The 11,888-nt window shown below is 31.9% G+C and overlaps 1 protein-coding gene and 1 long non-coding RNA gene across 2 annotated transcripts; both read left to right on the forward strand.

The window, feature by feature from the left end:
• The first annotated feature begins 1,604 nt into the window (after nt 1–1,604).
• Nucleotides 1,605–4,783, forward strand: LOC114258772 (receptor-like protein 1). The gene is made up of 2 exons (XM_082907889.1): nt 1,605–2,123; nt 2,433–4,783. Exons 1-2 carry the CDS (start codon nt 1,703–1,705, stop codon nt 4,682–4,684), a joined length of 2,673 nt encoding a protein of 890 aa, XP_082764015.1. The 5' UTR covers nt 1,605–1,702; the 3' UTR covers nt 4,685–4,783.
• A 5,225-nt stretch (nt 4,784–10,008) lies between these two features.
• LOC145812750 (uncharacterized) lies at nt 10,009–11,883 on the forward strand. The gene is made up of 3 exons (XR_014356259.1): nt 10,009–10,456; nt 10,912–11,083; nt 11,868–11,883. It is a non-coding gene; the product is annotated as an uncharacterized LOC145812750 (long non-coding RNA).
• Nucleotides 11,884–11,888: the final 5 nt, after the last annotated feature.

An 11,888-nucleotide genomic window follows, 5' to 3' on the forward strand; every position in this document is an offset into this window, starting at 1 on the left:
TTCTTGGTTACGCTAACTTGGGAGATTCATTTCCTGCCCGAGGCATGTCTATCTTTAATATAACTCCCAAAAATAATATATGTTATCCATCCTTATCTTACTAGTATCTTCTATTCTGTTTTATTGCAGAATTAACAGCGCTCGAAAACTTGGAGATGCTGGAATTAGTTGGATGTGGACTTAGCTCCCTAACAATGCAAGGTATAACTCAACTTCCTTGATTAACTGGATTTGGGCTTATCTTCTATTTTGTTTTAAGTTTGTTGCCGAATTCCCTACTTTTCCAACATGCCTTAGATTACTCACACAAAACTATTGGGGGAAAAAAACTGTCAGGAAGCATAATTAAAAAAAACAAAATTACTCCTCCTTACCCTATGTCAAGAAAGCCAGTCTCAGTTTGGTCCATTATGAAGTGAAAATCTTTTGAAGTACTTATAAAAGCAATAAGTCTGTCATGTTCACTATGTTCTCTGTAGTTGACTTCTAATGGCATTTGATTCTGGTCATATGCTCAGATTCTGAACTACTATCTAAGTGGAGCAAGATGAGACATCTAGATCTAAGTCGTAATTCTTTCGGCAAGGACATCTTACGAATTTTGGGTGCTCTCCCCTTACTTAAGTTTCTATCCTTACATTACAATGCAATGGAAGGACCACTTTCCAACCAAGGTGCACGTATTTTCTTTTTTTCTTTTCTTTTTTTAATTCTTGGTCTTTAAAGTTAATTTTTTAAGCTTCATTTGAGTGTTGAGAAGACTTAATTTTTTAGCCAAGTGACTTTTCACATCTTTATTTCATTTTCCACCTCCTGGCAAGCAAACTGTGAAAACTACGTTTTTGTTTACCATTCTGGTTTTTCTAATCTATCAATGCCATTGTAGACCATAAAAAATTAAAATCATTTTTTTTAGTTGGCTCTGAAGCACTAACTGGTTGACCTGTAAATATACTGAATACCTAATAGATTTCATAAATTTAGACCTTATATGAATCTTCAACATATTTTAATAAATTAGGACGGTTTTTGAATCTTCAACATATTTTTGTCCTATTAGGATATTTGGATTGCTCAGATCTGTTCAAATTATAAAACAATGGCTAAGATATATTTCCTCAAAAAATATTCTACAAATATATTTTCTACTTTTTCGCTTCTCTCTCTCTTGCTTTTTCCTTTTCTCATCCATCCTTCCATGATCTCATGATCCAACATTCCTCCCTTTTTTTCTTTTTATTTTTTTTTATTTTCTCCCGTTTTTATTTTTCTCTCTATTTGTTTATTTTTTTTTTATTTTTTCCTTTTTGTTTAATATATTTTATACATATTTCCATACAATGTATGTATGCTCGTAATACACTGGAACATTATGGATACACATACAATTTTCGTATAATTATATAAACAAAAGCAATATTGTACGTATGCCCGTGGAAATTGTATGTATATTAGGCGCATCTATCTATCTAGCTATATATTATATAAGCAAAAGCGAGTTTTTGTGAGGAGTTTTGTGAGAACTCCAAAATTTTATAATAAATTTGTAATTTTATCAAATAAAAAAGTAAATTTAAATAGTGTTGGGCATACGCTAGTATATATATATTGTCCCTTCAATTTGGTAATCGAGGTGCTCATAAATGTAGGTTGCATTGCAGCATCAAATCCAATTCTGTTCATCTCTATTTTCTTTGTTTCAATGTATTTAACATATTGTCCCTTCACTTTGGTAACAGAACTGACTTATAATGTTAGCAATTTGGAGGTCCTCATCCTCTCATGGAATCAGCTCAATGGAACATTGCCAATAGAAGGCAAGAAATTTTTCATTTTAAGTTACATTGTTAATTTGTTTTCAAATGGAAGTCAATTCATCGTCTTTATTATTATTTTTCTAATCTTAAGATCATTTTTGAGCTCTGTTATTTTTGTAAGTTCTTTTGGCATCATTTATCTTTTATTATATATTTTGGCAGGTTTGGCATCTTTCTACCATCTGAAGATCTTGGATTTGCAACAGAATGGTTTCTATGGGAGTGTTCCTCCATTCATAGGGGCATCTTCTCTGAAAGCTTTATATTTGAATTCAAATAAATTTAATGGTTCTTTACCCATTCAAGGTAAAAATCTACCATGATGGTTTGTTAATGTAATTGTTACAAACTAAAAGCCAGACAAAAAGAAATTTAAATAAAGATGCTAATTTGCTGGGTTTTATTTATTTATTTATTATTATTATTATTATTTAAGTTCATTGCTTTGTGGTTGTTTAATTTGTTCATCATTGATGAAAACTTTGAACTATCATTACCTTTCCTCTTAAGAGGTAGTCAATTTCTTATAATAGCAAACATTTTAAAGAGTAGCATATAAATTTCTTCTAGCATGACCAGTGAGATGGGCATTACATAAATTTGTTGCTTTTGCAGGTTTATGTGAACTGAAGAAACTTGAAGAGCTCGACCTCAGCTATAACCACATTGAAGGAATCCTTCCTCCATGCCTAAGCAATTTGACATCTCTCAGGTTGTTTGATGTTTCTGGGAACCAATTCATAGGAAACCATTTATCATCTCTGCTGGGCAGCCTCAATTCCCTAGAGTACATTGATCTTAGGCATAATCGTTTTGAGGGATTATTCTCATTTAGCTCATTTGTGAACCATTCCAAGCTTGAGGTGGTTGCAATTACAAGTGATAATGACAAATTTGAGGTGGAAACTGAATATAAAGATTGGTTACCCATGTTTCAGTTGAAGGTCTTTGTGCTACCAAACTGTAATTTGAACAAGCGCTCTGGTGATTTTCCGAAGTTTCTTCTTCACCAAAACACACTGAGTTTTATTGATCTCTCCCACAACAACTTGGAAGGTTCATTCCCAAACTGGCTACTTGTGAACAATACGAAAATGGAATATTTAAGTCTGCGGAATAACTCTTTTGTTGGTGAATTTCATTTGTCGCCATATTACAATTCTTATACTTGTTGGATGGATGTTTCAGACAATCAATTAATTGGGCATATTCAACTTAATATGGGGGAGATGGTTCCATATCTTATACACATAAACCTATCCAGGAATGCTTTTGGAGGTAGTATCCCATCCTCAATTGGTAAGATGAGAATTTTGGAGGTTCTAGATTTATCCAGTAATAATCTTTCAGGAGAAGTACCGAAGCGGTTAGTCAGAAATTGCAGATCTCTACGTTCTTTAGCGTTATCAAATAACAAATTTCATGGCCAAATGTTTTCAGATGACTTCAAATTGACTCAGATAGAGTATTTACGATTGAACGATAATCAGTTCACAGGGCCTCTGACAAATGTGGTCTTCAATTTGTCTAAACTTTCTATGTTGGATATTAGCAACAACAACATGTCAGGTAAGATTCTAGATTCGATGAATAACATGATACGTTTGAGAACATTGATCATGCGAAATAACGCATTTAATGGTCAGTTCCCATGTGCATTGATTCCAAATGTGTTCATGGACATCTCTCATAACTCATTTTCGGGAACACTTACTTCTTGCTCAAACCCAAACTTGGGAGTCCTGGAGCATGTGCATTTGCAAGGGAACCATTTTACGAAATTCATTCCAGAAGCTCTTATTAATTTATCAAAACTTGTGACATTGGATGTCAGTGACAACAACTTGTCTGGCAGCATTCCCCTGTCCATTAGGTTGCTTGCCAACCTTAGCATTCTTATATTGAGAGGAAACCAATTGGGTGGTTCCATTCCAACACAACTGTGCCAACTGAATAAGATAAGCTTGATGGATCTTTCCAAAAACTCTTTTACAGGGTCTATACCAAGTTGTTTAAGTAATATCACATTTGGGGCAATAGGGGCTGCTGATCTTGCTTTCGCTCAAACACCTTTAGAATTTTACAGCACTAGGCATATCTTCTATGTGTATGAAAATGTCCTACTTCCACATCTAGATATGGTCTTTGAGATTGGTGGCCCCGATGGCACATATGATAAAGTAGATGAAGTTGAGTTTATTACTAAGAGTAGGACTAACTCCTACCGGGCTGGCAGCATCCTTAACTTCATGTCTGGATTGGATTTGTCATGTAACAAACTAACAGGTGAAATACCTTTTGAACTAGGGAAGTTAAGTAGTGTTCGTGCACTGAACTTGTCTCACAATCTCTTGATTGGACCCATCCCGAAGACCTTCTCAAACCTTACTCAAATAGAAAGTTTGGACCTTTCTTACAACAATTTGAGCGGAAACATCCCAACAGATCTAATCAATCTAAATTTTTTGGCAGTGTTCATTGTGGCTCACAACAATTTATCAGGTAAAATATTAGACAGGAAGGCACAGTTTGGGACCTTTGAAGCGAGCAGTTATGAGGGAAATCCATTTCTTTGTGGACCACCATTGGAGAACAATTGCACAGCCATTGTTGACTTGCCATACTCACCAACAACAGCATCCTTAAATGAAACTAAGGGGAAATGGTATGATATCGATCAAGTGGCTTTTTCTGCAAGTTTTGTCGGAACATACATTACTTTCTTGTTTGGATTTGCTGCTGTTCTTTACATCAACCCGTACTGGCGACAAAGGTGGTTCTATCTGATTGAAGAGGGTATGTGGTCAAGTTATTATTTTGTTTGTAATACTGTTTACAAGCTTTTACGTTTTCAGCCTTCTGTATAATTAGCTATGCATGGTTTGTTTTCATGGACAAGCACAACAAATGTTTGTAATAGTTAACTTTCTATTTCTTATGAATAAAAAACAACTATTAGTAGCCATTATTGTCTACTTATTTTCAACCCCTTTTTTTTTTTCGTTGCTGATTTGAAACACTTCTTTTTTTTTTCGCTACATCGGAAAGAAAATTTGAAACACTTCTATATGCTTTTATAAGTTGATATTTTACTCGGGATGCAGAACTGTGTAGGTCCGGCCCCTCGATTTTTGATAATTTATTATTAATTTCATATTTATGAATATTTATAAAATGTATAATGAGATGATTTTTTAATTTTATAAGAATTATTTTACTAACTTTTTATTTCATTAGTATTTTACAATATGTAATGAAATAATCTCTAATTATTTCATATTTTAAATAATAGTATCAATTTAATAGAGTCAATTTTATTAATACAAGAGATATATGTCACTTAATTTTTAAATTTTAAAAATCAAATAGTATGTATACTTTTCCTATGAGTAATGTTAGGGAACTTAAAATGTTACTCCTAAATTTATTCACAATGACAAGGCAGAAGTTAGGTTTTAATTAATTGATTTCTAAAGAAATAACTAACATGTAACATATTGACGTCATTGAGTATAAATTTAAAGGTCATGTTTTAGGAGTCTTAAACATTTTTCATGTTTTATTTATTAGATTATATCAATCAATAAAATAACACAAAATAGTGGTTTAACTGATTGTATATTGAGATCTAATAGTTCAAAACTAAAAAAATTATTTTTTAGATTTATTTAATTTTTTTGTGAAATACTTTTAATACAACATTTATATAGGAAATTATATTAAATTACTAATGTACCAAAACTAATTCAGTTTTTTTATGCATATATGTTGGTCTCTCCCGAACAAAATTCCTAGTTCCACCCCTGATCTTAATACACTCTATTTGTGTGGTTCGAATATAAATTTTTGAACAAAAGTCAAATATTTGAACATAAACTTTTGAATAAAAATGGATTGTTCAGATATATATTTCGTTCACTATTTATGTCCCAATAATTATTTTTTTTCATAAATTTATATCCAAATATTTAACTTTTGTTCTGAATTTTATATTTAAATAATATAGACTGATTTTTTTTTCTTTTTTTGTAGTGTACAAATAAGATTATTCTTACTAGTGCTGTAGAAACCAAAAAAAGTTAGAAAAATGGTTGAGAGTGCTAAAAGTGGTGTTCTAATTGTAATGATGTGGTAGTGGGCGCCACTAATGATGTGGCAGTGGGCCCCACCCACTACCTATGCCTTGTTTTTTTTTTTTTTTGGACATTCTCAATACATTAGTGCTATTAGTGATTTTTTTTTTAGTGATATGAATCGTTGTTGAAAAAGTTGTACCTAAGGTTCTTTCAAACTTGAGTGGCATTCGTTCCTTGTTGAAAATCATCATAAATAGTAAACTAGCAAGGTTGATGAGTTTATTTCACAGAAGGTTGCATAAAGACGAAAAAGATGATATTGTATGTAAAAGGCCATTTCTTTCTTCTGTTTTTGTTTTTGTTTTTGTTTTTTTTTGTTTTTTTTTTTTTTTGTGTGTGTGTGTGTGTAGATCATGCGATTTTAATCAAGCCAATGTCATATTCTAATATTCTATAGTGTCGAAATGTCATATTTTAAGAGACTCCACCCTAACAATGCATGTGTTAAATTTTTAATTTTTAAAAATTAAATGCACTCTAATAATTAATATTAATAAAAACTTCAACTTATTAGTTTATCACGAGATACAACACTCAAATAGTTAAACACATTGCTCGTCACCATGATTCAAACTTTTAAATTCCATCATAGATTTCGTATGATTTTATGGAAATTTGAACATATATGGTCAAGACAATAAGAGTAAAGTTATCAAGTGACTGCGTTTTATATATTTGGAATGCTTTTAAGTTTAAATTATTTTAATAGGATGGTTAATATTTTTTTAAAATATAAAATTTAATTTTAATATCAATTTATTGATTTTAGTAAATTTATTATAAAAAAATACATGGCATGACATTTTTTTTAAAGACAAAATAGTAAAATTTAAAAGTCAATTGACAAACATTCATTATTAGTAATAGTACATTGTTGGAGTTATTCTAAGACTTTGTTTGGATTATAAATTTTGAGTAAAGATTTAAAAAGAAAAAATGAAAAAAGGGTAAAAACCATAAATGAAATATAAGTTAAAATTTTTCTCCATTTTCATTTTCTTTTCTTTTACCAAATTTCTTTCCAAAATATATGATCCAAATAGCCTTTTTTTTAACAGAAATACAATGCAAGCCAAGGGAGCTGTTTCTAGTGGAAGATTTTCTCATTTTCTCTTTCTTCAAGGTTCCAGGTGTTTGTAAAAAGTTGTTTCTAATGAGAAAAAAGTTCCATATATTCATCCAGTCTCCTTCACCAGAAATGCTTCATCTTAGCGGTAGATTGGCTTGACTATAGATTTGGGCCTCTTCAATTTCAGCACTATACAAAGTAATGGCTTGAATTGGATTTGATAATCCAAAGCAAGTTGGAGGTGGTAATATTGAGAGATAAGCAACTAAACAGAAAGGTATATTGACTTAAAATGTATATTTATTTTTATTAATTTTAAAATCTACTTATCATTTTTATTAATTAGTTTTGATTACGTCAATCTTCATAAAAAATAAAAGTTAATATAATTATGTTAAAAAATTAAATCATAACAAAAATAAAATTTTAAATTAAATAAATATTATAAATATTACTAATTAAAATCATAAACTTTTATATTTTTGTAAAGAAAAACAATTGATCCACATAAAAAATAGGGTGAATTATATGCAGTAGGGAGTTGGGAGAAAAAATTACACACATGAGGGTGCAAATATGTCTGTAGTGGAATGGAAATGAAAGGCTGTAAGAGTGCAAGTGTCATTTGCACCCCTCCATGTGCTAATAATTTTTTTTCCCAACTCCCACCTGCATGTAATTCCTTGATTTGTTGATAATTTTTTTTCCAACTCCCACCTTTCCCTACTCCCACTTACATGTAATTTCTCTATATATTGATAATTTTTTTCCCCAACTCCACTTACATGTAATTCCTTCTCAAATTTCAGAATTTAGGCTCCAATCCCACTACATCCACACAAAAGGGCCCGCACAAAGACGTAGGGTCCTCTCCTTATTCTCTCTCCTTACCTCCTTACTTGTTGGGTCATTGAGCCCACTTTTGCGCCCAATTTCGATAATCTAAACCGTTTACATTTTAAAATTTGTTGAGTATATCATACTTGTAAAATATCAATTTAATCGAATATCAGAAACTACGTGTTCGGATCATCGAATTAAAAGCTATTTTTAAAAAAATTTAAGAAACAGTTTTCTGAACACATGCTTTCTAATATCTGATCAATTTGATTTTTTACAGGTATGATATATTCAATAAATTTTAAAATGTGAACAATTTGAATCATTGAAATTGAACCTAAAAATGAGCCCAATAACCTAACAAGTAAAAAGACAATGAGAGAGAGTAAGGAGAGCATCCCGATTCCCAGCGACGGAATTTGTGGACCACACTGTGTTGTGCGTCTCTTTTCTTTTTTCTGAAAAAAGCAAATGGTCCTCTCTTTCTCAAACAATGACTTGAAGCTCTGGTCCTGCAAGTTCGGTTCTGGAAATACTCTTGCACTGTTTTGATCTTAACTTTGTTAAAAAAATAAAAATAAAATAAACCCAGAAATTGAAGATCTAAACAAACACACCATGGAACTAACTTTGTCTTTCATGGAATATTTTTTCTTTTTTTTTGGTTTTCTTATTTTGATTTGCAGGAACAACTTCTGGATGTGTTTATCGCAAGTTTGGCTCTTTTTCTCATGTCATGAACATGATATTCAGCACTTTCACTTTCCAACCTTTCATCTTCCTTTCTGTTCTCTCCTCTCTGTTCCTCCACTTTCCTCTGTCTTTAATGGCTTCCCTATACACAAAGCCATTAAAAAAAGTTTCAGAAATTTTTAATTTTTTTTTTCCTGGGTTTGTGATGATATGCTTGGAATGTTCAGAAACTTGATTTGGGTATATTTCACAAAGCTTGATTTTTTTGGATCTTCAAATTCTCACTTGGGTATCAACAATTTATCGGTTAAAATACAAGATAGGAAAGTACAATTTGGGACTTTTGAATCAAGAAGTTATGAAGGAAATCCATTTCTTTGTGGACCACCATTGGAGAAAAATTGCACAACCCTTTCTTACTTGCCATCGCCAACAACATCATCTTCAGATGAAACAGAGGGGAAATGGTATGATATTGATCCAGTTGTATTTTATGCAAGTTTTGTTGGAACATACATCACTTTCTTGTTTGGATTTGCTACTCTTCTTTACATCAACCCATACTAGCGACAAAGGTGGTTCTATCTGATTGAGGGAGGTATGTATGCTAGTTATTATTTTGTTTCTGATACTCTTCACAAGCTATTAAAACTTTATATTTAATTAGCTATGATTTGTTTCCATGGAAAGTACGGCAAATGTTGTGTAATAGCTATTCTTTTTCATACTTTTTACAAGCTATTAGGCCTTTTGTATTATTAGCTATTGTTTGTTTCCTTGGACCAGTATGGCAAATGTTGCAATAGTACTAGCTTTGTGTTGCTTATGAATGAAGAATAGTGAATTAGTAACCATTATTGATAACTTAGTTTCATTTCCTTTATTTGCTAATTGGAATATTGCTAGGAGCCTTTTATATTATCCTATTTGTTATTACTCATGAGCATGCTAACCAATTAAACAAATACCTTTATACAGTCCCACTGGTGCTTTTGTCCCTCTAGATTCATGCCATTTTTATTCTGATTTACTTGTGGCGAAAGTAAAGGGTGGAAATCATGTTGTGTTAATCACATTCATGTTGTGTCATCTAGGATTTGTGGCGGAATTTTTTCAATAATAACTCAATTGATTTACTTTTTGTGTTATTGTCATGTTCGTACCTGTTCATGTTGTGTTAACATTTAATGTATTAAAACTTCATTTTGAAACTAAAAATTGAATTATAGTGCCTGAAGTTCCCATGCTGCCAATTTGAACTGAAATATTAACGATTGTACTTTAGACACAACTACTATTAGGCTTACATAAATGAGTATTTTACAATTACTTATGTGATTTATTTTGTATCCGTAAAATCCTTAATTGCCAAATACCTCTTTTAGACTTGAGATTGTAGTCAACCCATCCCAATTGCTTTGTTATTTCCCTCTCCAACATGTAACGTACACTACAGGAAATATAGAATTTAGCGGCATTTACTTAGCGACGTTTTTTTAAACACCACTGTTTCTAACCTTTAACGACGTTTTATAAACGTCGCTTTTTATTTTGATTAAAACGGTACCGTTTAAGGAATAGAAGTCGTTTTTTAAACGCCTTCACGTGTTACAATAGTATTCCTCCCCCTCACTCTTTAGCTTTGTGAGAATCAGAACCCTTCTCTCTCTCTCTGCGCCCTCATTTTGAATCTGGGAAACATTCATAGTCTTAGAGATTACGATTCAGAACCCTTCTCACTCTCTCTAAACCCTTCAGTCTCAGAGATTACGATTCAACCTTCTTCAGTTCGGTATCATCTCAGATCCAGTCTTAGAGTGATTTCGACTTCGAAGTGCTCTCTCTGTCTCTCTCTCGATTTCGAAGCTCCACCGCCACCACCATCTGCATCGTTGACTAAGGTGAGCACACCGTCTACAATCTCAGTTTCGCATTCTCTCTCTCAAGCTCTTCGTTCGATCGATTCTTCTCCTAGGGTTTACATATGTTTAAGATTTCAGATCTGAGTTTTCTCATTAAAAATATATGTTTGAGATCTGAGATTTCTCATTCAAAAATATGTTTGAGGTTTGAAATTTCTTATTCAAAAACATATGTTTCAGATCTAAAGATTTCTCATTCAAAAAATATTTTTATGATTTGAAATTTCTCATTCAAAAATATATTTGTTTGAGATTTAAAATTTCTCATTCGAAAATATATAGTCTTTCCTCATTAAAAAATTTCATTCGAAACAATATCCTTGTAGATATGAGATTTTCATTCGAAAATATATGCTTTTGTTAAATGATGATCAACTACCATAGTGCTTTATTTTCAAAGGCAACAGGTTCTCTGACTTGATTCACTCTAGCAGGATGCACCGATTATTAGCAGGAATTCTCATTTATCAAAGCAGCTTGTTTGCTTTGATGCGTGTAAGAAATTACATCAGATGGGTGCTCTTAATGATCATCTTCTTCCTTTTAATGAAGAGCCTTCAGTAAATGATTCCACTTTAAAGAGCAAAGGATCAACTTCAAGTGCAGGTATCTTTTATATTTAAATTTACATTTTGACAAAAGTGATTATATTCTAGGTGTTTTTTCATAACTTTAGAAACTTGGGCCTTCTTTGAAAATCTCATTTTCATTTGCTTAGGAGTCATAATTTAACGCTAAATAGAATAAATTTGACAATTTTTGCAACTGAAGAACCCTAGGGATTATAGATGATACACGAAAGTACAACTGAATTCTTTTCTAGAATTCAAGCTTGATGTCGTTCTTTCTGCATCATAGTAATTACTAAATGTGCATCACATATCACTTCATTTTACATATCCACCACTAATGACATGGCTTGTAAAATCGAGCACTGACATGCACTAGTATGTCAAAATCTGACTCTAGTAGATAGTTGAGCAGTAATAGAAAAAATCTAGTGAGATGTTAGTGCTGGTTAGCAAACTGTTAGCTAGCATTTCAATTCAAAACAATAAAGTTCAACTACACCTCCATCTGCTTGTACTTGCTAGTATATGTACAGACATGATAAAGCGTTGATGCTACATCCTCCATACCCTAGAGTAGATAGCATTAGTAATGGTTGATGCCTTTGCAAGTTGTTACACCATTCAGTTTGTTTTGGTTTTCTTCTCAATTTCAATGCTGTTTGCAGGGTGTTTACTGGTTTTTAAAAAAATTGCACCTTGGATGATAGCCCATATGTACGCTTAGGCTGGGCTGTTGAGCTTTTAGTTATCTATCTTTGCTAATATGTTTATCATCTTGCGTGTTAAAGCTATTTTGTGTTTCTTTGTGTTGTCTTTAGGAACAACAAAAAGGAAATGGG

The sequence above is a fragment of the Camellia sinensis genome, chromosome 15 (genome assembly GCF_055761805.1).
Source record: "Camellia sinensis isolate YWXY chromosome 15, ASM5576180v1, whole genome shotgun sequence".
In the NCBI taxonomy this organism is placed as follows: domain Eukaryota; kingdom Viridiplantae; phylum Streptophyta; class Magnoliopsida; order Ericales; family Theaceae; genus Camellia; species Camellia sinensis.